Here is a 25,563-nt window from a genome sequence, read left to right as displayed (position 1 = left end):
TTATTCATTCACTTAACATTATATTCTGCTCTTTGTCCTACAGTTTTTATGAGTTACACAAAACTGGCAAAGACCAAGAGGACGACGCCATGACATTCTACAAGTCTGACATCTTTCACTTGCGAAAAAGCCATAAGGCCTGTTACCACTTAAAGAGAAGGTGGTGTGACTTCATGACAGCCCTTAAGAAAATAAGACTTTTGAGAAAACAATTTGTCTCTTGGTATTTTTATAGACACAGGAGAAGGAAAATGACAGCAATGCTTGGATAACTTTTGGGAAGAGATAGGTTGGTGCTATCAGCACAAGTATAGAAAGCCATTAAGAGTGGCTGGAGAGGGGGTGTCCCCATTGTGGCAACCTTCACGAGACCCCAAGCAGTGTGGCCTAGGCAACTAGAACACAGGGGCCCCCAGGATTCCATGGCCACCCCCACCGTCCAGTTCTGTTATTGCAACTGCAGACGGTTACCTGGCACTCCGGGCCCCGCTCCATCACTCCTGTTAGAGTCTGCGCAGCAGGCAGTGCCTGTGGCCCTGAGCTCTGTGCTCTCGAACGTTGTTTTTGTGGTTCCAGATCCTCAAGTGTTGTGAGCTGGTGATCAAGTTGTTCCCAACAGTAAGTTGAATACTCCTGCTTTTCCTCATGCCTCAATCCTGATTAAACTTATGTGATTTCACTTGTTTTTAATCCATCATATGCTGGGTTTCTTCTCCCCAGTCCCCGGCTCTACCTCTTCTGCCGCACGTCACCATGGCAGGATCTCTTGGCGCTTCGTGTGGTCCGAGGGCAGAACTTACAGTGCTGGAGATCAACCAGGAGCTGCACTTAGAGCTGACCAAACAGAAGCAGGACTTCCGAGATCTCACCCAGAAATTCCTTGTATGCCAAGCTACTACCTACTGCCTGGCCAACCAGCTGCAGAAATACAGTAAGTCCTAAGGGTCGTGGTCACCACCTGGTGAATGATCACTTTCTTTCCTCTCAGAAACTGAAACTCTCCACACTTTATCTTGCACCCCTTTGTCAGTATAAGTGTCATGCTGACCACAAACAAGGCAGGAAAGGCAGAAGTAGCTATTTGACACTCAAGTCACTGAGGATGGGCAAACTGAGGCATAAAGCATTGAGCAAATTGTCCAGGCGTGTGGTGAGCTGTAGTGTGAGACTAGAGCTAACATTCCACTTATTGATGCCTATTGATATCTCTCTAGAACAAGCTAAACCCTGTCAATTGGAATCTTTTCTGAATTGTATTTGGTCCTGCATCACTGTTGGCTAAACGTCTGGGACTAATGACTTCCTTCAGTACAAGCTTCCCTGAGGTCGCAGTGGCAAAGTACTGTGCCAGTTACACTGGGGTCACGTGGTGACAGCACACTCTGGGGGAAGCAGGTGATAGTACCTGCTTTGAAAGAATTAAAGATGAGTCAGCTCCTCATGGAAACCATGCTCTCCATGAATGATGCCATCAAGACAGGGGCTCCCTGGTGAGCGGGAAGCTGTGTTTCCTGGGTGCAGGGTCTCCTTCCTGAGTCCCAGGAAGTCATGCGACACCCTGTGGGGAGACTCCGGATGTTCTCTGGGGAAATTAGATAATCTGCATCACCCAATCTGTCTCTTCCTGTGCTGGTGAAACTTCAGTGATGTGTGTCAGCAGGAAATCCAGGTGACCCTGAGAGTTGGATCATGAGACATGTGGCGAAAATGAGAATGAGGGTAAGTGGGAGAGAACACCATTGCTAGGAAAACCCACGCCGGTATGTGGGGCAGGCCCTTCGCTCCCACAGTCATCCTGGTATTTGGAAGCACAGTTGCCTGTTCAGTAGGAGGGGTGTGTAGTGACAAATGGAATCCTGAGGACTCGGGGGAAATACACAACAAGATGATTGGAGGAATCTGGACAACTCTGGGTATGTGTCATTTGCTTACAATTGATTTTCAGTAAACCGATGGTTAGGGTGTACTTAATGAAAAATGACTGAAACAGAGAAACTAAATGTGAAGCCTGCTATTTGAGAAAGTGAAGAGGTGCACTTTGGGGAAAGGATAAACTATCTTTTATTTACATCTTTCCTTATCAACCTAACATAATTTAAGAACCATGTTGTGAAGGTGAAGAAGGAAAAGGGTATCCCCCAGGACCTTGGTGTCAAGGTCACACAGTGCAGAGGTGAAGAACACAGACTCTGGGCCAGGCTCCCTCGGCGCACATCCACGCTGCATGTCTTTCTGTGCCTCGGTTTTCCTCTCTGTCCACCCAGTGCTGCTGCATGTTTGAGATGGAATAAATAGTCAGTAAATTGTTCTAGAACTCTTACAACACTGCCTGGTACATTGTAAACGCAGGTCCTAGTACTACTGCTTCTACTAACACACATCATCCTAGTATTTTGGCTCATGTCTTTCAGGTCCTCACAGTTTAACGCAACATATTTCACACAAGTGTATCCAGATGAATTTTTTTTTTAACCTCTGAGGTACTTCCTCAGTACTGAAATCCCTGCACAAGGGAACCATCAGTCCCTTAGTCCTAGGGTCCACCCCAACCACACAAGAAGCCACCGCCTCATGCCCCTGCTCAGTGTTTCACCTCCGAGGTTGCAAGTCTTGTTAGACTGGCCCATGATTCACGGTCAGTCTCAGGGACTGTGACTTCTGACCTTTCCTAATGGCAGTTAGTCTGTCTAGTTCCCTTCTGTGCCTTGCAGCTTCTCTTTCCCCAGCTCTAAAATGGGGAGGAACTGAATGCCCCGCAGTGGGGAGGCTGAGGAATCAGATGTGGAAATCCCTGCCTACAGCCTGCTACCGCAGTTACCTCTGCCCTTGGGATGGACCCTAGCTCCTCCCTTGAAGGCAGTGACCACAGCAGGGGGTGCAGCTTTCCCCTGAGGCAGCATCTCTGTTTCCTCAGAGTGTGAAGAGTACAAGGACATCATTGAATCCGTGCTGGGGGAGAAGCTGCAGTTCCGGGTGGTGAAGTTGGCAGAGCAGCTGGCAGAGAAGCTGGCAGAGAAGCCAGTGCTAGCTGAGGAGAGGTTCAGGTAAGGAGGGCTCTGTGCAGGGAGGCTGGTGGAAGGTGTAGGCCTCTCTGAAGTGGGTCCACGAGCAACTTTGGGCCAGGAGAGTGCAGAAATGTTCATCACATTACGTGAAACTCAGCAGATTCAAATCCAGTGAACAACTCAGTGGCCTTTGGAACCTTCACCATGTTGTGCAACCAGTACCTCATTTACCTCTGAATCACAGTCCCTTCCTGGATGACTACACCTTGTCATCCTCCCTTGACTCTCTTATTCTCCTGTTCTTTCCACTTCTCACCAGCTGGGCCTGTCCACCCCATGTATGACTTTGTGACATTCACTGCCCAGTATGCCCCATGTGGATCTTTATATGGGAATGGGCATGGCTCAGTGAGACACTCAATGGACATCTTGATGAAGCAGGCTTAGGAAAACATGAGATTTAGTTTCCAGAAGAAGATGAATGGGATGTGACGGAATCCTAGAGGAGCATCTCTGATACGGAGGATGCCTCAGTTATACCATTTTTCTCCTCTTTGCCACAGGAAGGTCCCCCATATGTGCCAGAATTCTGCTCTGAGGGCTCGCACCTCGGGGATGTTCTCACAGAATTGCCTTCGAAACCTCTAATCGTCTATCGTCGAACTATGCATTTTAACATCATTTCTTCTCTCTCATGTTAGGGAATACGATACCCTAATTTGCTCTCAGGCACGAGAGCTGACCCAGTTACGGCAGAAATTATGGGACGGGAGAGAAGACTCTATCCTGCTCATTCAACAACTCAGGGACGTCCTCACCCACAATGACCTTGACAACAACCCGGGCCAGGGCTTCCGAGAGCAGCTGACCGAGGGATGCAGGCTGGCAGAGCGCCTTGCCCGCAAGCTCAGCCCAGGTAAAGTGGCCCCAGGCTCTGATAGCCCTGAGCCTCTCATGCAAAGTTTCCTGGCTCATAAGAGACTCCTCACCTCCACTAGGAATGATTTTAACAAGTGTCTTGTGTCCGTGTTTCATTTTGGGGACTCTGACAGGACCAGGACTGGCTGAGTGGGAGGACAGAGGAGAAATGCGCAGGCTGGAGGTCACAGTGTTTCAACTGTCTGCTTCCCCTCTGATGGATGGTAGCCTTCGGGGCGAGACAGCATCCCCCAGGGTTAAAGCACAGAAAGGAAGATGTGTCTGGGCATAGCTTGTGGGAGCAGAAAGAGCCCTGGGCTTTGCATCAAAGTGGCCTGACCCCAGCCTGAGTGTTGTCTTTCCTGACTGTGAGCGAGTGATTGGATTTTCCTATTTCACTGTCTGTTTCCTCTTCTGTAAAATGGGTCAAATAATCTGTTGATGGTACTGCAGTGACTAATCTGGGAATGTTCATGAATCAGCTCAGAAAAAGGGAAGCCCTGCACTTTGTAGGGTTGGATTGGGCACTTAATGTTGTCGAACTCGTGTTGGGAACTTTGTTTCACTGTACCTTTTCCATGGAGAGAACTTCCCTTGGTAACACTCAGAGGCCTTAGGAATGTCCCATGATGTGGTCAGATGGAGGCATGTGGGACACGGTTGTTTCTCTCTTCTTAGACAAAGCAGGGGATGTATGGGAGAGCCGTAAGGGGTGCAGAGCCTGTGTCTAGGGAGAAATTAGTGGCCGGATGGATGAAAGAGTTGTAGACGTTGAGATGGCAGGTGGACACTTGTACAGTGATATAGGGAACAGAAGACCATTTGAATGTTTGCCCCTTGTCAGGCAGAGGGGTCATGATGGCCATCCAGCAGTTTGGGGTCACACTGAATGATGGATCAGACATGTGGACCAGGCCAATCATTTAAAGACAGTGCACTAGAACTTTAGCACCGCACTGACACATACATAGTGATTTATGTCCCCGTGGCCATACAACCATTAGGATTGTAGTTGGTGAAGTGGGGAAAAGCTGACTGGATATTTCTGAATTTGTTTGCAGAAATTCATGAAGATGAGGAAGATGAACTAGAAGAAGAAACACTCACCCCCAGGTAATCATGAAGTCTTAGGAGCCGGTAATGGGTAGGTAAAGTATGGAGAGGGTAGAAGAAAGATGAACCCATGAGGGCGAGAGAGTCTCATGTACCAGATGTGAGAAAAGAAAACCTGCAGATTGCATTGATTGACTTCAATCCAACCAACAGGGAAGTGGCCCTTTAACTTGGCTGTCTGTTGTCTCTGTGGCACTTGTAGGTATGGCCCAAGGTAATGTACCACCTTTAGGGTTCCCTGCACACACAGAGAATATGCATACTCTCCTAAATGAACACCAAGATGAGATAAAGAACTGTTTGTACACAGTTCTTAGGTGCTTGTTAGGAAGGAAGATAGCAACGGAATCAGTAAAGAAGTAACTCAAAGAATTAAACACCAGTAGAAGTGTCTAGAAAAACCTGTAGTTGCCACGTGACACTAGTATGAGAAAGGCTTTAGAGGAATTTTATTCGTAAATTGAAGGCAGAATATCTCTGAGGCTCTACAATACCTTAACACTCATACTCACTTGGCTACATTAACTTAAAGTGCATATGACAGAGGCACATGGCAGTAGCACATGCTGTGGCAGTTCACTTGTGCTTCATGATCACGAAAGGACCACACTGGGATGTTTGGGTGTCATTTCTCATCACATGTCATGTGGGCAGCGCACCGAACAACTAGTGCTCTCTCCCTCTCCCACCCCGTGACAGCCAGACTCTGCTTCACATACAGAAGGATAGTTACTTCCCTCTTTATGAGGAATGATAAGTTTGCATTTCATGAATAGTTCCTATGCCCTGCAGCAAAATCAGTAATGACAACAAGGGGACGGATGCTCATAGTTGAATTTTCTGTCATTCCTTTCCCACCTGGAACAGCATTGAGCAAGAGGAGTTGGAGGAGGAGTTGCTCCAAGAGTCCCAGGATGAATGTGTTTTGAATCCCTCAGTTCTCCAAGAAGGATCTGACTGCAACCGGCTAGACAGTGAAGGCAACTTGCCATTTGATGAAGAGAAAGTCAGCCGTGCTCCGGATGTAGCTGGTGCTTGCTCCCATGTTGCAGAAGATCCAATTCCAGCTGACCTCCCAGGTATCCTTTCTAGTTTTGTTCCCCACACACTGTCTAGACTGAAGAAGGTCTTCACCGAAGGTCGACCTTAGTGACACATATTGGTTTAACCCAGAGAAAAGGATGGATTGTGAAACACAGATATCGTATGTACCAGGGAGCCTTGATCCCTTTCTAGGCCCACTTCATGTATCTGTCACCCTGGACGCAAAGTCAGGCCACGTGACCGAAATCAGGGTTGAGAACCTGTCACCCACCTTGGGTGGACATCCACAGGAAGTGTCTGTCAGAGATAGTTTGTGTCAAATTTGTCTTCCAAGCTACAGTGGTCTGATTCTTCTTTTTGAACAATGTCCCTGGCCTTTCTTTGTCTGTCCAAACAGACTGGTAGCCTTGCCTCTGTGTTAGGTGAGGTGGTGTCTCTGGTTTCACTGAACTCAGCCCGAGACTTCATCTTTGTGATGTTGGCTTATCTTACCTAAGTAGCCATCTGAAAACCAGGAAAGAACCAAGTGTCCCTTTGCCTTGCTTGGATGTTTCCATGAAGTATGGGTGAGCTCTGGCAGTCCCTCCAGCCTTGAATGCCCATTGTTTCTGTGTAGCCCCAAATCGTCTCCTTGATATGAATGTCAGTAGCATTCATCTAGTCCCAAGCAGAAATTCTTCCGTAGCATCAGCAACCACATTATCTGATGGGACGAACCAATGTTGTAGAGAGAATTCTAGAAGCACCTCAGCTGATTTTTAGGACCTTTTAGGAAAATATACTATTAATTCGACAGACTCAGCAGATGGGATATTAGGAGAGAGCTCAACCAGATCAGCTAGAGAATTCCCCCAAGCATTCAGAAGCAGTCCTGCCTAATTCTCCTAAGACTTCAGCTTCCTGAAATACCTTTCATAGCATATTCTATTGTTGCCCTGAGAAGATTAACATTTCTATGTTACCTGTGTTCACTGAGTTGGCCTGTGGGAGGGTGAATTGTTTATTGTGACCTGCTGTCTCAAATTTCTTACCAGAAAATCAGAATGAGTGTGACGAAGCAGCTGGACAAGAGCCAGTGTCCCCCAGGTAATTCTGAAGATTTCTGGGCTGTTAATGTCAGTGGTGACCCCAGAAGAACTCAGATCCAGGGAAAAGACAACGTGCTGAATATGACTCTTGCATCCATTCACTCAACAGCCAACTAGGCACTTGAAAAATGTTGTTTCTTTCCATTGTGTCAGTTGCGTGTGTCTGAATTTCTGAATGTCTCAAGTTGAGTCATGGACAGTGATTTGACCAAGGTGCACTAGCCAGACTTGGGGGTCCCTGTAGTCAGCTGCTGTCCCCTCTGTGGATAAAACAGGGTGAGATGCACATATGTTTTGTGCCAGTTTGGCCTCAGTATGGTGATGAGTATTTGGCTGCGAGTGAAGAAAACATAAAAAAAAAATCAAAATTGTATCAAAATATTGAGATAATACTCCTTGAAGTTAGAAGTTACATGCCTATAAATCCTCCAAGAGCTCTACTTGCTTGGGCACCGCCTGTATAGTTCAATGCAATGTATGCAAAACTGGGAGCCAAGATTTTAGTCCTGTTTGTTTGCTGGGCATCATGCCTGGAGCACACAGGGAGAATCAAAGTGCTTCTTGAACAGCTCCTTGCATGGGCAGTGCTCGGAGCACCTGCTGCTCTCTCCCACTCCTACCCCATGGTGGCCACACTCTGCTTGACACATAGGAGGATAGTTATTTCCCGCTTTAAGGGGACTGCCCCCTGGCTTTCTGTGTCCATTCCCTTTGCCTCCCCTCTCAGAACCACCTAGGACAGCTTGGTCTCTGATCCACTTAGTTTAATTTTCTGTCATCCCTTTCCAACTTGGCACAGCATGGAGCTCGAGGCGTTTGAGAAGGAGGAAGTGCTCCAGGAGTCCCAGGATGAATGTGTTTTGAATCCTTCAGTTCTCCAAGAGGGATCTGACTGCAACCGGCTAGACAGTGAAGGCCACTTGCTGTTTGATGAAGAGAAAGTCGGCCATGCTCCGGTTATAGCTGGTGCTTGCTCCCATGTTGCAGAAGATGTAATTCCAGCTGACCTACCAGGTAGCCTTTCTATTTTTCTTCCCCACACACTGTCTACAATGAAGAAAGTCTCCCCTGAAGGTCGACCCTAGTGACACATAATGGTTTGACCCAGAAAAAAGGATGGATATGAAAGACAGTCATCATTTTGGCCAGGGAGCCTTGGTCCTTTTCGAGGCTCAGTCCTTGTATCTGACTCGCTAGACCCAAAGTTAGGCCATGGGACCCAAATCAGCTGTGACTAACTGTCACCCACCTTCGCTGATCATCCACAGGAAGTGTCTGTCAGACGTTTGGGTCAAATGTTTCTTGCAAGCTACAACGATCGAATTGTTCTTTTTGGACAATGTCCCTGGCCTTCCTTGGCCTGTCCAAACAGACTGGTAGCCTTGCCTATATGTTAGGTGAAGTGGTGTCTCTGGTGTCAGTGATCTCAGCCCGAGTTTCATCTTCCTCATGTTGGCTTCTCTTAGCTAAGTTGGAATCTGAAAACCAGGAAAGAACCAAGTGTCCCTTTACCTTGCTTGGATGTCCCCATGAAGTAAGGGTGAGCTCTGGCAGTCCCTCCAGCCTTGAATGCCCATTGTTTTTGTGTAGCCCCAAATCGTCTCCTCGATATGAATGTCGGTAGCGTTCATCTAGTCTCAAGCAGAAATTCCTCCATAGCATCAGCAACCACATTATCTGATGGGACGAATCAATATTGTAGAAAGACTTCTAGAAGCACCTCAGCTGATTTTTAGGACCTTTTGGGAAAATATACTATTAACTCGAAAGACTCAGCAGATGGGATATTAGGTGAAATCTCATCCAAATCAGCCAGAGAAGTTCCCCCAAGCATTCAGAAGCAGTCCTGCCTAATTCTCCTAAGACTTCAGCTTCCTGAAATACCTTTCATAGCATATTCTATTGTTGCCCTGAGAAGATTAACATTTCTATGTTACCTGTGTTCACTGAGTTGGCCTGTGGGAGGGTGAATTGTTTATTGTGACCTGCTGTCTCAAATTTCTTACCAGAAAATCAGAATGAGTGTGACGAAGCAGCTGGACAAGAGCCAGTGTCCCCCAGGTAATTCTGAAGATTTCTGGGCTGTTAATGTCAGTGGTGACCCCAGAAGAACTCAGATCCAGGGAAAAGACAACGTGCTGAATATGACTCTTGCATCCATTCACTCAACAGCCAACTAGGCACTTGAAAAATGTTGTTTCTTTCCATTGTGTCAGTTGTGTGTGTCTGAATTTCTGAATGTCTCAAGTTGAGTCATGGACAGTGATTTGACCGAGGTGAACTAGCCAAACTTGGGGGTCCCTCTAGTCAGCTGCTGTCCCCTCTGTGCATAAAAGCAGGGTGAGATGCACATCTGCTTTGTGCCTGTTTGGTGTCAGTATGGTTATGAATATTTGACTGCAAGTGAAGAAAGCAGGAAAAAAATCAAAATTATATCAAAATATTGAGATAATTCTCCTTGAAGTTAGAAGTTATGTGTCTGTAATTTCTCCAAAAGCTCTTTTTGCTTAGACACTGCCTGTATAGTTCAATGCAATGTATGCAAATAGTGGGAGCCAAGATTTTAGTCCAGTGTGATTGCTGGGCATCATACCTGGAGCACACAGAGAGAGTCCAATTGCTTCTTGAACAGCTGCTTGCATGGCCAGTGCTCGGAGCACCTGCCGCTCTCTCCCTGTTCGACCCCGTGGTGGCCACACTCTGCTTGACACATAGGAGGATAGTTATTTCCCTCTTTAAGGGGACTGCCCCTGGCTTTCTGTGTCCATTCCCTATGGCCCCCCTATCAGAACCAGCTAGGACAGCTTGGTGTCTGATCCTCTTAGTTTACTTTCCTGTCATCAATTTCCCACCTGGCACAGCATGGAGCTCGAGGCATTTGAGAAGGAGGAAGTGCTCCAGGAGTCCCAGGACGAATGTGTTTTGAATGCTTCAGTTCTCCAAGAAGGACCTGACTACAACCGGCTAGACAGTGAAGGCCACTTGGCATTTGATGAAGAGAAAGTCGGCCATGCTCCAGATGTAGCTGGTGCTTGCTCCCATGTTGTAGAAGATGAAATTCCAGCTGACCTCCCAGGTAGCCTTTCTATTTTTCTTCCCCACACACTGTCTACAATGAAGAAAGTCTCCCCTGAATGTCGACCCTAGTGACATATATTGGTTTAACCCAGAGAAAAGGATGGATATGAAAGACAGTCATCATTCTGGCCAGGGAGCCTTGGTCCTTTTCGAGGCTCAGTCCTTGTATCTGACTCACTGGACCCCAAGTTAGGCCATGGGACCCAAATCAGCTGTGAGTAACTGTCACCCACCTTCGCTCATCATCCACAGGAAGTGTCTGTCAGACGTTTGGGTCAAATGTTTCTTGCAAGCTACAACGATTGAATTGTTCTTTTTGGACAATGTCCCTGGCCTTCCTTGGCCTGTCCAAACAGACTGGTAGCCTTGCCTATATGTTAGGTGTAGTGGTGTCTCTGGTGTCAGAGATCTCAGCCCGAGTCTTCATCTTCCTCATGTTGGCTTCTCTTAGCGAAGTTGGAATCTGAAAACCAGGAAAGAACCAAGTGTCCCTTTACCTTGCTTGGATGTTCCCATGAAGTACGGCTGGGCTCTGGCAGTTCCTCCAGCCTTGAATGCCCATTGTTTCTGTGTAGCCCCAAATTTTCTCTTTAATTTGAAGGTCGGTAGAATTCATCCTCCCTCAGATAGAAATGTCTCCGTAATATCAGCAAGCACATTATCTGATGGGATGAACCATTATTGTAGAAAGAATTGTAGACAGAAACTCAGCTGATTCCTAGGACTTTGAGGGAAAATAAAGTATGAAATCTACAGACTCAGCCGATGGGGTATTGGGAGAAAGCTTAACCAGATCAGCCAGAGAATTTCCCCCAAGCACTTGGAAGCAGTCCTGTCTAATTCTCAGAAGACTTCAGTGTCCTGAAATACCATTCGTAAAATATTCTGTTGTTGCCCTGAGAAGATTAATGTCCTTGTGGTACCTGTGTTCAGCGAGTTGGTGTGTGTGAGGTATGACTTGTTTATTCTGACCTGCTGTCTCTGAATTTCTTACCAGAAAATCAGAATGAGTGTGACGAAGCAGCTGGACAAGAGGCAGTGTCCCCCAGGTAATTCTGAAGATTTCCGGGCTGTTAATGTCCATGGTGACACCAGAAGACCTCAGATGTGGGAAAAGAGAACGTGCTGAACATGAGTCTTGCATCCATTCACTCAACAGCCAACTAGGCACCTGAAAAATGTTGTTTCTTTCCATTGTGTCAGTTGTGTGTGTCTGAATTTCACAATCTCTCAAGTTGAGTGATGGACAGTGAGTTGACCAAGGAGCACTAGCCAGACTTGGGGGTCCCTGTAGTCAGCTGTTCTGCCCTCCGTGCGTAAAAGCAGGGTGAGATGCACATCTGCTTTTGCCTGTTTGCTGTCAGTATGGTGATGAGTATTTGACGGCAAGTGAAGAAAACAAACAAACAAAAAACATCAAAATCCAAATTATATCAAAATATTGAGATAATACTCCTTGAAGTTAGAAGTTGCATGTCTGTAATTCCTCCAAAAGCTGTATTTGCTTGGGCACTGCCTGTATTGTTTAACGCAAAGTATGCATAAAGTGGGAGCCAAGATTTTAGTCGTCTGTGTTTGCTGGGTGTCATGCCTGGAGCACACAGGGAGAGTGCAAGTGCCCCTTGAACTGCTGGTTGCATGGTCAGTGCTCGGAGCACCTGCTGCTCTCTGCCTCTCCCACCCCATGGTGGCCACACTCTGCATGACCCATAGGAGAATAGTTATTTCCCTCTTTAAGGGGACTGCCCCCTGGCTTTTTGTGAACCGTATCTCCGCTTTACATCAATATACTGACTCTGTGTCTAATCGTCTGAGTTTAATTTTCTGTCATCCCTTTCCCACCTGGCACAGCATGGATCTACTGGAGGTTCAGAATGACGACGTGCTCCAGGAGTCCCGGGATGAATGTGTTTTGGCGCCTTCCATTCACCAGGAAGGTTCTGACTGCTATGAGAAGTGCAGTGATGGAAAATTTGCATTTCCTGAACAGAAAGTGCTATGTGCTCTGGAGGTAGCCTGTGGTTCCTCGCATGTTAAAGCAGATGCAATTGGAACTGACTTCCCAGGTAGTCTGCATGATCTTTGCTCCGCACAATCTGTCTTGTCTCGGAGAATTCGTTGTCATGTGTAGACTATATGCGTACATATCGTTTTGAATCAGGCCCAAAAATTGCCTTTATTTAATTACTTATTTACTTATTTATTTGCGGCATAATCAGTTTACAATGTGTCAATTTTTGGGTTACAGCATAATATTTCAGTCATACATCTATATACGTTTATTCCTTTTTATATTCTTTTCCATTGTCGGTTACTACAAGATACTGAATGTAGTTCCCAGTCCTATATAGAAGAAATTTGTTGTTTTTCTTTTATATACATAATAGTTAATATTTGCACATCTCAAATTCCCAATTTATCCCTTCCCAACCCCTTTCTCTCCAATAACCATAATTTCTTTCCTATGTCTGTGAGTTTCTCTCTGTTTTGTAGATAACTTCATTAGTGTCTTCTTTCTTTTTTAGATTCCACTCGTGCGTGATATCATGTGTTCCTTTTCTCTCTCTTTCTGGCTTACTTCACTTAGAATGACCATGTCCAGATTCATCCTTGTTGCTGCAAATGGCACTATTTTATTCTTTTCTATGGCTGAGTAGTATTCCATTGTATAAATACACCAGTTTCTTTATCCAGTCATCTGTTGATGGACATTAAGGTTGTTTCCATGTCTTGGCTATTGTATACAGTGCTGCTATTAACATCGGGGTGCGTGTGTCTTTTCAAATTAGACTTCCCTCTGGATGTATGCCCAGGAGTGAGATTCCTGGATCATATGGTAAGTCTCTTTTTCGTTTTTTGAGGAATATCCATACTGTTGTCTGTAATGTCTGCACCAAACTACATGCCCAGCAAGAGTGTAGGAGGGTTCCCTTTTCTCCACACCCTTTCCAGCATTTAGGGTTTATGAACTTTTAATAAAGCCCGTTCTGACTGATGTGAGGTGATACCTCACTGTACTTTTGATTTGCATTTCTCTGGTAATTAGCAGTATTCAGCATTTTTTCATGTACCTATTGGCCATTTGTATGCCTTCCGTGAAGAGTTTCTTTTTAGTTCGTGTGCCCATGTTTGGTTTTTTGTTGTTTCTGTTATCAAGCTATATGTGCTGTTTCTATAGTGTGGAAATGAAACCTTTGTCAGCTGCATCATTTGCAAATACTTTCTCCCATTCTGTAGGTTGTTGTTTTTTTTCCGCTTATGGTTCCCTTTGCTGTGTAAAAGCTTATAAGTTTAATTACATCCCATTTGTTAATTTTTGCTTTTATTTCTATTGCCTGAGTAGACTGCCCCAGGAGAACATTGCTAAGATTTATGTCAAAAATGTTTCACCTATGTTTTCTTCTCGAAGGTTTATCGTGTCTTGTCATATATCTAAGTGATTAAGCCATTGTGAGTTTATTTTTGTTTATAGTGTGATGGAGTGTCCTCACTTCATTGATGTCTGTGTGGCTGTCCAGGTTCCCCAACACCACTTGCTGAAGAGACTGTCTTTTCTCCATTGTGTGTTCTTGCCTTCTTTGTTGAAGATGAAGTGACTGTAATTCTACGGGTTTACTTCTGGGCTCTCTATTCTGTTCCATACAATTTCCTTTAAAGTAACACATTCCCTGAGTTCGTGAAGTTGGCTCAACTCCTAGTCATGTTTGTCGCACTGGCAAATCACTGGATCCATCACGGTCCTGCCAGACTCCCATATAGCTCTCTAATTGTGTCATAGGAAGTAACTTTCCTGTCTCCTAATTTTGAATGAATCTCTTATCTTGCTTTTAATGCTCTAATTTTCATTCCTAAGCAATATCCCTGAGATTCTATACTTGTCTGAGGCTGTTGGCAGTTTACTTTATGTCTTTGGAGATATTACTCCTTTGGTTGTTTCTGTCAACCCAAGTCTGTCCCTTCCATTTGTCTTATCTTATGCAGAGGCTTCTGAAACCAGAACAGAAGCACCACTGCCATCTTTGGTGTGTTCTCTGAAGCAAGGTAGGGTCCTGGAACACCCAGCCTTATAAATGCCCACTCTTTCTTGCTGGCACGGAAGAGTGTTTAGACTATGTTTAGATTCTGCTCATCAGTCTAATGTCAATGGAGAATGCATCTACCCCAATAAGAGACAGCATTTCAGATTGAAAAATCCTGAATATTACTGCAGCCTTCTAGGAGGTAGCTCGGCAGTCCCTCAGGATCTGTGGGTAAAAGGATGAGGTTACTGTTTGCCTAGACTCAGGACATAGTGTGGGGACATCCTGTCATATTAAGGAGACATATCTAGGGGCTCAAGAAGCAAATCCAGTGCCTTCTTATGAGGTTCTATCTAGGGCCTCCTGGAAGATTTCTCCCACAGTACCCTGTTACCACATTGCACACATTGCCAAAGTGCTAATTTTGGCATGGTTTTGATCATACGTAAATGAGTTTTGCCCAGTGTAACTGTCCTGTTAATTCATTTACAGAAAACCAAAATGATCAAGATGGGGTGAAAGGAGTAGAGCCAACTATCTGCAGGTAATTTTGAATATTTGTGCGCTGTTGATGAAATGTGACTTCTGCAGTCCCCTAATCCAGGAAACAGCAGGAATACAAGCGTATGATCCACTTTGCCAACCAGGAATTATCTTTTTTGTAATGTTTTCTGCTTTCATTTGGATACATATATTGTTTCCTATTTCTCATTAACTTCTCAAGTGTATACCCAATTCAGTTGAACAAGTGATCTACGATACAGTGATTTTTGTGCACTCATTTGCTCTCTCTGGTGTCATTTACAGAGTGAGATGCAAATCTGGTTTCAGCCTGTTTTGTGTTAGCTTGTTGGCATGTGTTTCATAGCAAGAAGTGGACACAAACAGTGATATAATTATATCATGCCACAATAAAGAGAGAAAGAGGCCTTAGCGGCATGAGATCTCTGGGGCACTAGGGTGCCCCTAATAGTATACACTTAATCTCCATGTAGCAGTCAGTGGAACTTAAATGAAAGGGTGAAAACCACTCTTACATGAGTCTATGTTAGGGGTCATGACTCTGCAGTTTAGAGATAATCAGTCTCTTTCTTCATCAGCTGTTATTTGGCCAGAGCACTAAGCACCCCCTCTCCTTTCTGTCTCCTGCTCCTCAAAGACACACACTCTGTCTCACCAAAACAGTCAGTTTTTTCTGCTTAAAAGATCACCCTTTGGCTTCCTTCACCACTCCCTTAAACGGTTCATCTAAAGCAGATAGGACTCTAGATTTCTGATTGCTATTAGGTTAATCTTCGGTCTCCCTACCCGCCAGGCTCAGCACGGAGCTGCCGCAGATGGTAGAGGATGACATCCCACGGCACTCAGTGGAGGAGTACTATTTGACTTACTCAGCTCTTCCTGACCTGTCAGACTCCTTCTGGCCTTATAGGAGCACCGCCATCTACTCATTTGAGGGATTGGAACTCTCTTATGCTCGGGATGTCACCAGTGAGTACTCTTATCGATGTGATAAACCTCCAACTGCACTGCCAGGTAGAGCTGGTGTCTTTTGCGCTTCACACCTCTGGCGGTGCTGAGATATGACAGCCATGTGGGCAGACTCTGTATATTTATATCGAGAAGGTTTAGGTCCTAGAATTGAGTTTTAAGCACAGACATCATGCGGGTTAGGGAACGGTGCTCTCTTCCTCATCCAAGGTGAAGCCTGTGTGTTGGGTCCCAAGATAGGTCACTGAACCGAAGACAAGTGTGACAATGTCACTCACCTCTGTGCAGTTGTACAGAGGTGTCTTTTTTTATGATTCCCATCAAATGTCGTTTTTACTTATAAGGTTCTCATGTTCATACCCCTAAAATATCCCTGGAATTTCTTTCCTTCAAAAGATGTTGACAGTGTTAACTACACCTCTGGATTTGTTGTTTCCCTGGGGTCACTGCTGTCATCCCCAGTGTCCGTCTCCTCTAAGTGGAGGAGCCACCTGAACACCAGGACACAAACATCCCTACTATCACCTTGCATGTATCTTTCCATGAAGTGCGGCTGACCCCAGCATTTCCCCACTCCATGAAGGGCTGATGTTTCTGTTTAGCACAAAGCTCATTTTCATGCTAGGGTTTGTAGATTCCAACCATTATGTTGTTTTCAGTGTACAAATTCTGCTAAAGCAGCCAGCATACGGTGAGGGAAGGCTGAATATTACAGTATTCTTTTTAGAATGCAGATGGGCTATTCCACAGACTATGTGGGGAAAAGATACATTTCACTTCTGACTCAGACCTGGAAAAGGTGATTGTGGTGAGGAGATACTGCCCAGGGGTCAAGAAAGCGAACCCAGGCAGGTCCAGAAGGCGCAGCCTGAGGCCTCCTGGAATATTCTTACGTTATCCTCCTGTGCCACTGGTGATACTTTTTTCCCCGTGATAGTATTGGATACCTAACTATTGACATATGTAGGGGGATCTGCTTAATGTTTCTTGCCCTGTCTGAATTAATCCATAGAAAATCATACTGTTCTTGAGGAAGAAGAGGAACAAGACCAAATATGTCCCAGGTAATTCTGAAGCCTCAGGGGTCTTTTGTTTTCTTTCTGCTATCTGTCTGTCTGTCTATCTATCTATCTGTCTGTCTATCTATCATCTCTTTATTTATTTATTTCAAAGTATAGTCAGTTTACAATGTTCTGTCAATTTCTGCTCTACAGCATAATGAAGAATCATGGCTCTTAATTTAATGTTGATGTATGGTGAGGTCAGATCCAGGGAAATGAGAAACTGCTAAATATGCCTAACTCTTCCATTCAGACAACCACAATGTGTCCCTTTAACAATGCTGTCTATGTTAACTGTACGTTTATAAGCCCCTTTGATAATCTCTCTCAAATGGAGTAAGTGCATTCAGTTGATGCAGGGGTGCTAATCAGTCCAGGATTTCTCGGACTCTCCTTCTCTGTTTTTATTAAAAGCAGCATAAGATGCATTTCTGCCTTTCACTCTTTGTTCTTACCACTGACAAGTATTTCATAACAAGAAAAGTACTTAGAAAACCAAAATTCATATCACATCTCAGTGGTGACACAGGATTATGCTGCCAGAGTCTTGTTCCCTCAGCTGTTGCATGTAAATTTCAACAAAACTCATGCAAGAGTTGAAGCCTCCCTTGTAGTTTCTGAGTGTGTGTCTTCTGACTACTGTGTACTGAGGTAGTTCAGTCTCCTTCATCCTGAGCTCTTTTTCTGGTCAGTGCTGGGACCACCTCCTGCTCTGTCTGTCTCCTATTCCCATTGTAAGCACACTCTGGCCCCAGATGGAGGAGGATTGTTATATCTCGCTTTGTGGAGAATTTCCATTTGTTTTCTGCGACCAGTCCCTTAACACTCCCATCAAACCCAGCTAGGACCCTGTGTTCTCTCATCCGTTTTGTTTAATCCTCAGTGCACCTGACCCCAGAAGGCTCAGTAGTGAGCAGCCGGTGGTAGAAGAGAATGAAGGCCCACAGGACTCACTGGATGAATGTTATTTGACCAGTTCTGTTGGCCATGACCTGTCAGACTCCTGTAGGCCTGACAGAGGTGCCTCATTCCCTTGGGACCAACAGGGAGTCTTCTCAGCGCTTGCTGTACATGGTGAGTACTCCCTCGAATAGAGCACACGGCTCCTAGTGGGTCCCCAGTTATCCTCACAGACTTTGTAGCCAATGACCTGTATACACTACGAGAGTGATTTCTGTAAACAGGCCCTGAGACTTGTGTTCTTTTGAATCAGGCTGTGGGATTTACTTTGCGAAAGGCATCATGTGGGTAAGACAACTTTCCTTTCTCCTCGTCCCAGGACGCCCTGCGTCACCTGGACCGCCCGCACCAGTGGAGGCTGTTGGTATTAAGTCAGGCTAGAGAGGGGAAGTGAGATGTGTGGGATGTGGCCCGGCCCTGCCAGGCCATCATTCAGCATGGGCAGGAGAGGCCAACCTCCCCCACACGGATGGGCTGAGGTGAATGAATGGGACACATCAATGATGCTCGGGTCCATCCTATTTGTGGGCTCTGATCATGGCCTGTGAACAGTGTGGACGGCTGTGACTCCGGCAGTGGGGCCGCAGGAGACCTGCTCTTTCGCCCCATCCGCCCTGACCGGGGAGAAGTGCTGTAGGCACAGCACAAGCACTTGATCTTTAAGGACAACTTCAGATTTCATTGGAGGCTTTTCCCTACTTTCCTAAGTAATGCTATTGGGCATTCCTTGTGATGTTTGATAAACTGTTTTGCCTTTTCCCATGCAAATGCAGAGAATATTGAGCATAGTTTAATAAAAGCCATTAGTTGGGAAAAGAGAGATGAAACTAAATGATGAAATTAAGATGTGATATTTTAAAATAATTTAAGTCTGTGATTCAAAATAGCATTTGAGGGTGGGTTTACTGGTTTTGAGCATTGTTTCACACATTAAAGTTTTTAATTTAAGAGGTGTTACCCTTCAGACCATGTGAATTATCAATAAATCTCATTAGGAATCCTAATGCAGTGATTAATGATGAAGAAACTCTGCCTGGAGGAAATGGGAAGGGCACACGAGGCAGAGAGCAGTGCTTAGGGAAAAAGCCCGGGAAGCTCTACAAGGCGCAGGTGCAGGCCTGGGGTCAGGAGGGGCAGCCTGCGTCCAGGGAGGATTTGTTCAAGGGGGTTGTGGGAAGTGATGGTGCTGAAGAAAGAGGGGCCGGAGGGAGCAGGAGTGTCAAGGCAAGGTGAGGATTTGAGTTCATGTAGGGAAGTTGAGGAGGACAAGTTTCCCCAAGCTGAGTAAGACTGGTGAGACCGCTGATAGTGTGGAGAGACAGGATCAGAGGAAGCCGTTAGAAGGAGGTCGGATGAATCACTGATGAGACTCAGACAGAGTGCTCTCTGTGGAAGACAACGTGGTAACAGACACAGGAGAGACACGTTTAAGAAACAGTTCAACAAAGTTTGTTGAGCAGGAGGGTCTCCACGGGGTAGTGAGGGGGGAGCCCCACAGCAATGTGCAGCAGGCCCCGTGGGCCGTGACCCCACCTGAGCCTGACCTGGACTGGATGAGCTACTTGAGCTCTTTGGTTAGCCCACTCTCTGAGAATATGAACTCACTTCACAGTAGAATTGTAAACATGTGTGATTAGGAGCAGTGCCTGGTGCCCCTGGAGGGGGGTGTAATACAAGGAATGTGCACTGTGTCATCTCCCTGAAGAACCAGACGTCCTGATTCTGTAGCACTTCTGGACACTGAGCTTCCAGTAAGGCCCTCAGACCTCAGCTACACTACTTACAGGTGCCAGTACCCACCAGCCCACCCAGGACACACGTAGTCATGGGACGTATCCCTGTGTGGTGGGTGGACGAGTCGTCAAAACACACGGGGAATGGAGTTGAAAAGGCTCCAGAAGTGGGAAGAGTTCTCATTACTTGGTCCATGTGCTATAGTCCCCAAGTCCCATTTCTAGTGGAATTTGCAGCCTTTGGGCCCCACTTCTCTTGTTATTTCTTTATTCTAATTAGACATCAACAATTCCTCGTCCTCCCTTCCCTGAGGCCTGGCCAGAATCTTGTCTCTAGGCTACAAGGAAAGGTCGCTAATAACTGAGTCATGGTCGTGACCTCAGCTGCCATCCAGTACCCTCTGGACCCAAGTGGGTGATTTTTGATCTCAGCGACGTTCCTGCCAGGCACCTGCCATCTCAGCGTCCCCAGGCACAGCCTTCAAAATGACATCTCCGTCATGTCCATGATGTCTGCCTCTGTTGTCTGGCTGATTGGGTGGTTTCCCTGATAGGCAGGAACAGCAGAAATGGATGTTGTGGGAGGGGTTGACAAACGGAAAGTTGGATTGGTCCTACTGAACTGTCCTCTGCTTTCAGGTGACTCCTGGGAGGACCGTCCCCAAGGGCCTTTGAGTTTCCAAGGGTCAGAGATGGAAGCTTCACAAGCACAACTGCAGACAAGCACCCAGGTGACCCATCACCTGCAGCTGCAGCGGGACCAGCAGTTTGACTGTGGTGACGGCAACGCCAGGCTCGGCCTTCCCTCCACCGTGTGGGGCTTCACAGCCAACACTGAGTTTGGAGACCAAGGGCTGCCCCTGCAAGGTAAGTAAGAAAAGGGGTGTAGGAAGCTCTAGTCCATGAGCTGGTCGTGCCAGAGCTGGGGTGGAGGAGACAGTGAGGCCTCTGCCATGCTCCTTTCAGGTCCACGGAAAATCCCCAACGCTCTAACAGAGGGAAGTGAGCAGGAGCCGCAGATTTAGGGCCAGCTCTGCCCCAGGTCCTGGGTTTGCAAATTCCTGGTTCTTTAACGGGACCAAGTTATTTATCTTGTGAGGTATTCCCTTGTCATTTCCCTTATCTGACCACCGGGAAGTTAAATCTACCTTCCGTGGTCGTTGGGAGTGTTAAGAAACATAGCTCCCAGGGTCCGTGATTCGGTAAAACCTGCGTCAGCACACCTGTGACTGTGTGATGTCTACCCGTGTATCCTGCTGGTGATGTAACACTTACACAATGATTGCACGTGCATTGTCTCAGCTGAAGTGCAGGACTTTTGATGGTCTCCACTTTCTCTAGACTCCGTCTCCCCTTGCTTTCTCAGAATGGCACGTTTGCCAGAGTTCTCTTCTCATCGCCCATCCTCAAGCCGGTTTTCCCCTGTCACGTGCTCTCAGTAACAGTGCATTAGTAATGTTTAGTAGCAATGTGAAAACTGCCCACACACTTCAATCGTCTGTTGACTTTTCACACGGAGGTAATTTTTCTGTTTTTAGCCCTTTATTTAAAATAAAGAACCACCTTCATAGATAAGGTGAGCCACTCAGTTTCTTCTATGATGCTCCATTTAATTTCTCCTCTCCACTCATCTCCATGGCCATGTCCTCGGTTTTCTTATCATGATCCGACTCTTCTCTGATTTTCTTCAATGAGCTTTCATACCCTCACATGCATTTCATCTGGGACGTATTCATCCTTACCCTCTACTCCTCTTAGTATCTCCACCCGGAGACTGGGGCCGCCTGGTGCTCATCTGTCAGGCGGTGGCCTCATCTGAGAAATGAGGAGAGTGGAGGTGAGAGAAGAAGGGGCACCACTGGCCACCATGCAGAGAGCTCATGGGAAGTGCTCAGTGGGTGTTAGGGATGCGTGGCCCTGACAAGTGCCATTAGCCCTTGTGGGATTTCATTGTCTTGCCTTCCCTCTAGTCTCTTTTTCTTGACCTTGGCTTCCCACATTCTGGGCCAGGACTCAGCCCCACTGGCTCAGTCACTCTCTCTCCTGCACACTTACCCCAGAGGCCTGAGTCTGAATCCAGGCATCACGACAGATTTTGCTGCAAACGCTAGTTTTAATGCCCTTTATTCTCATAATCCCCCGGATCTAATCGTTCATGTTACCACCAGAGCTTCCCTCGCTTATCCTTCTGATGTTTATTTTTCCTTTTTCAATTTCAACTCATCGGAGGCTGTTAGAATGATCCATTCAATATCTCAACGCCATCATCCATTGCTTCCCTTGTACACACACACACGTGAGTGTTGTATTTTTATCACAGCTTCCAGGTCTTATTTAGCTTGAGTATGATAAACATTATATATAGTGTATGTACAAATATATGGGAAGCATATACTGATACACATCTGTAAACATTTCCAGTTTCAGACTTCCCCAGTTCTTTCTTTCCTGAAGTTTACTTTCAACATTGACTTTGCTTACTTTCTGCAGTCACTTCTGTCCCAATAGTACAACCTCTGACTGCCCTGATTGCGTTGCCTTGTCTTTTCTACCTAGGAACTTTCCGTTTTCGTCAATTCTATTTTTCTTAAAAAACAGTTTTTTGGCAGTGAGAACATGTTTGCCTCCTGGCAGTCTTACCAGCACTGCACAGTTTGGGGACGGTCAACAAAAGAGAAAAATACCAAGGTGTCTCCACTGGCTTCACCTGGCAGGGACGTTCAGATGGCCTCTCTTGTTCCTGGACACGTTCCTTACTTGATGTTCCTCTTGGCTGGAGGAGGAAGTCATTGTAATATCCTGAATAACAATGCATCCTGTTTTCTGTGGTTTTATCTTCAGAGCTGGGTTTGGATGCTTCCATCGGAATGAAGATCCCTCCCAAGGTGGAGGGCGAGGGCTCAGCTGCCAGCCAGCATGAACGTCAAGTCTCTAGCAACAGTAATGCCTCCAGTGTCCTGAAGCAGAAGATTCTGCGAAGAAAACTGCTGCGCAGCAAGTGGAGAATAGCATGCAGGTTCCCTGGCCTTCAAGCGTAGGGGACAGAGGTAATCACATCTAGGCCTTCCATGCACGTCTTCCCTGTTGCTCCTCATCTAAGATTATACCTCAAACTCCACTAGTTTGTCCTTTTTGTTGTTCGTTCACTTAACAGTTGATCCTCCCTCTGTCTGCTCTTTTCTCTGTTTTCCATGGGAGTTGCCACCCTGCCAGGCCCTTCCATCCCAATTTGCTGTTTCTACTGTGAACTCTGCTGTGTTCCTGCCACTGCTGCCCTGGTATTCCTTCTCACCTCTACTCCTAGCTACAGGGAAGCCCGGCCCCGAGGTCCTCCTCATCAGAAGAGCATCATTTAGGCCCCTGAACACGGGGTTCTTTGCCTGAAATCACACACTGTCTTGGTTTCATTGCCTTTCTTTCCCGGCCCTCCCTCCCTCCACTCCACTGCCTCTTCCAGAATCATTGTCTTAATGATTCACCTGCACATGGGTTGGCTTCTGCAGAACACACCTAGGACAACATTGACTCCTCGACGTCTCCACGTGAATAAAAAGTGATGTAACTGAGGAATGAGAACCCTGATTACAAAAACTAAATAAGAACCTCAGGCCTAGGTGGGAATGCTGCACTGGCCTGGGGTCAGGTTTCTCACCTCTGGTGGTCAGCTCTGGGTTAATGTCCATGGGGCTTCCAGGGCCTCAGTGGAGCCGGCATTAGGTGGAGGACAATAGATGGCAACCTAAAGGGACGTTGACCTAAAGCAGAGACAGAGGCCAAGTGATTGCAGAATGCAAAGACAATGACGTGCCTAGGGTTTCAGACCTCTCTTCCTTTTACTCACATGACTCCGTCTACATGTTCAGTAAAGTGCAGAAAAAAATGAACTGAGTTGGAGTCTTAGGCCAAGGAGTCTAGGAAAGCATCATAGTGAATTAACTTGGGGCAGATTTATGAAGACGGAGATATACAGGATACAAGAAGATCAGTGGCTCAGGCAAGGGAATTTCAGAAGGCAAGTGATTAACTCTAGACTATCCGAAGGAAGGTGAGAAAATGTTTATGGCCAGTGGGAAAGGGGTTCATGGTGGAAGTAATGAAGCGACGGAAAGAGAATGGTGTGAGGCAGTGCAGGGCTAGTGGGTGGCTGTAAATTCTGCCGTCACGAATAACCTGGGTGAGCTTGGATCTATGTAACACGAATGGCTTGACCCAACCCCTCGACACTGTGATTCTGAAGTTCTGGGGTGAGGTTTCGGCATCAGTATTTTTCAAAGCTCTGCTGACATGCATGTAGGGGTTAAATGGACTATGGATTTGGTGGGATATCAGGAACCAGGATAGGGGTGTCCCAAGGATCCTTGCTCCAGACAGCAGTCTGTTTCTGAATGTATATGAGGGATGCTCAGCACATCCCTCCTGGGACATGTAAGAAAGGTATCACTTCGGTCCAGATGAAGGGGAATCAAAAGTCAGTTGGCTGCTGAGGAACCAGTGGGGGGATCTGGCTAAGACTCTGCAGCAGCTTTGAGCTGGCGTATCCCCAAGCACAGGTGGGGTGAGGACAGGGGTCCCTAGATTCTGCACCACAGTCTGCACGTTTGCTTCAGGAGGTATTTCTTCTAACTCGTGGATCTCCCTTTTCCCTTCAGCACCAGCCTCGGGCTCCCCCTTCAGCCCCTCCTCTCAAGAGGATCCCAGCCTGCTCCTGACTCTTGTCACCATGTGGTCATCCCTCCAGGCTCAGCCGTCAGCAGAACCCAACGAAGACCCACATTTGATCCCTCTGTCTCTCTCTCTGTCCCTCTCTCTATCTCTCCTATGTCTCTCCATCTCTCCCCTGTCTCTCTTTCACAGTTAACGCATTATTTTCGGTACTCTGAAAAGATTTTGCCAATTTGAAGAAACCACATCATCAAATTTACCTTTCCCACTAGATGTAAACTATCTGCAACAGAAAATCCGGTTAAAGTCCAAACTGAACACTGCAGGGATGCTTTGCTGAGAATCAACATCACAATCACCAGCCACAATCCATGATTTTTACTCCAAAGGACTGATCTGATGGGAGAAATCCCAGGCATCAGTCCCCAAATGTGACCCAGTGCTAAGGAGACCAGTGCTTAGATGGATGCACAGCTGTGAGAGACTTTAACGCTTGCTTCTGTGAATTGCCATCCTGCACACACTGGCATCTGGAGCAGCTGGAAGAAGGCAACATGTCAGCCTGGACAATCTTTGCCACCAGATGGGCTGTGCTCGGTGCAGGTGGCATTAACCATGCAGTGTCCGTGCTGAAAAGGTTTCGCTTGAGTTTCGTCATGAGGTAGTTATCAGACAACTGCAGAATCTAGACCACTGAACAGGACAAGTGGCCTGTGTTTTTCAAACAGGCGATGCCTCCACAAATTAGATGACAGAAAGGAGAAGAGATGTTTTGGGTTCCAAAGAACTAAAGAGATTGTGCTGCTATATTTCTTTAGTCCTTTTGAACCCAAACCCTCTCCTCACCTTTCTGTGGTTGTCTTTAATGGTGGTGACATTGACTTGTGTGCAGAACACAGGTCAGTTGTCTGGCTCAAAGGTCTACATTCTGCAGTTGTCTGACCAGTTCCTCATCATTAAACTCAGGCCAACCCGTCTGCCAATGATGCCACTTACTGAACACTGTGTGCTTCCTGGCACAGCCCCTCTGGAGAGTAAGCACGTCCACTTTGCGTGTCACCACTCTTGTCCTCTTAGCATTGAACACTTTTTCATGGAGGCAGGAGCCAGTGAGATCCGTTCATTGGAACACACGTTTCTCTGTGTAGAATCAGTGATTTGATGAGTAGTTCTCTGAGAGTGAATAAATATCTTATTCTATGATTGTCATTCTCTAAACTGTTGCCATCCCTGATCGATCCCCGATGTGTGTCAATTACCATATTTGTGTTTGTGAAGCAGAAATTTTCCAGTGCAGTCATTCTGTTCATTTGTACTGCTGGCGTTGTGCTGTGGAAAAGTCAATCCTACCCCTTCCATTTAATTAAAAGTTCTTTGGAGTTTTACTGTGA

At 46.3% G+C, this 25,563-nt stretch overlaps 1 protein-coding gene across 2 annotated transcripts; it reads left to right on the top strand.

The window, feature by feature from the left end:
* The first annotated feature begins 65 nt into the window (after positions 1-65).
* Positions 66-25,563, top strand: LOC141578632 (NBPF family member NBPF4-like). 2 transcript variants are annotated; one of them, XM_074370195.1, is made up of 15 exons: positions 66-618; positions 721-931; positions 2,915-3,044; positions 3,707-3,921; positions 4,985-5,036; positions 5,904-6,115; positions 11,244-11,295; positions 12,098-12,312; positions 14,758-14,809; positions 15,581-15,801; positions 16,769-16,820; positions 17,701-17,891; positions 20,150-20,377; positions 22,352-22,557; positions 24,160-25,563. In XM_074370195.1, the coding sequence occupies exons 2-14, from the start codon at positions 754-756 to the stop codon at positions 22,546-22,548; spliced, it is 1,995 nt and encodes a 664-aa protein (XP_074226296.1). In that variant the 5' UTR covers positions 66-618; positions 721-753; the 3' UTR covers positions 22,549-22,557; positions 24,160-25,563. The 2 variants fall into 2 exon arrangements, with proteins under 2 accessions (XP_074226296.1, XP_074226297.1); XM_074370196.1 differs by having other exon boundaries at positions 68-618; positions 15,581-15,756.

Source organism: Camelus bactrianus, chromosome 9 (genome assembly GCF_048773025.1).
Source record: "Camelus bactrianus isolate YW-2024 breed Bactrian camel chromosome 9, ASM4877302v1, whole genome shotgun sequence".
NCBI lineage: Eukaryota > Metazoa > Chordata > Mammalia > Artiodactyla > Camelidae > Camelus > Camelus bactrianus.
The sequence above is the reverse complement of the archived record's forward strand: the minus strand, read 5'-3'. Positions and strand labels throughout refer to the sequence as shown.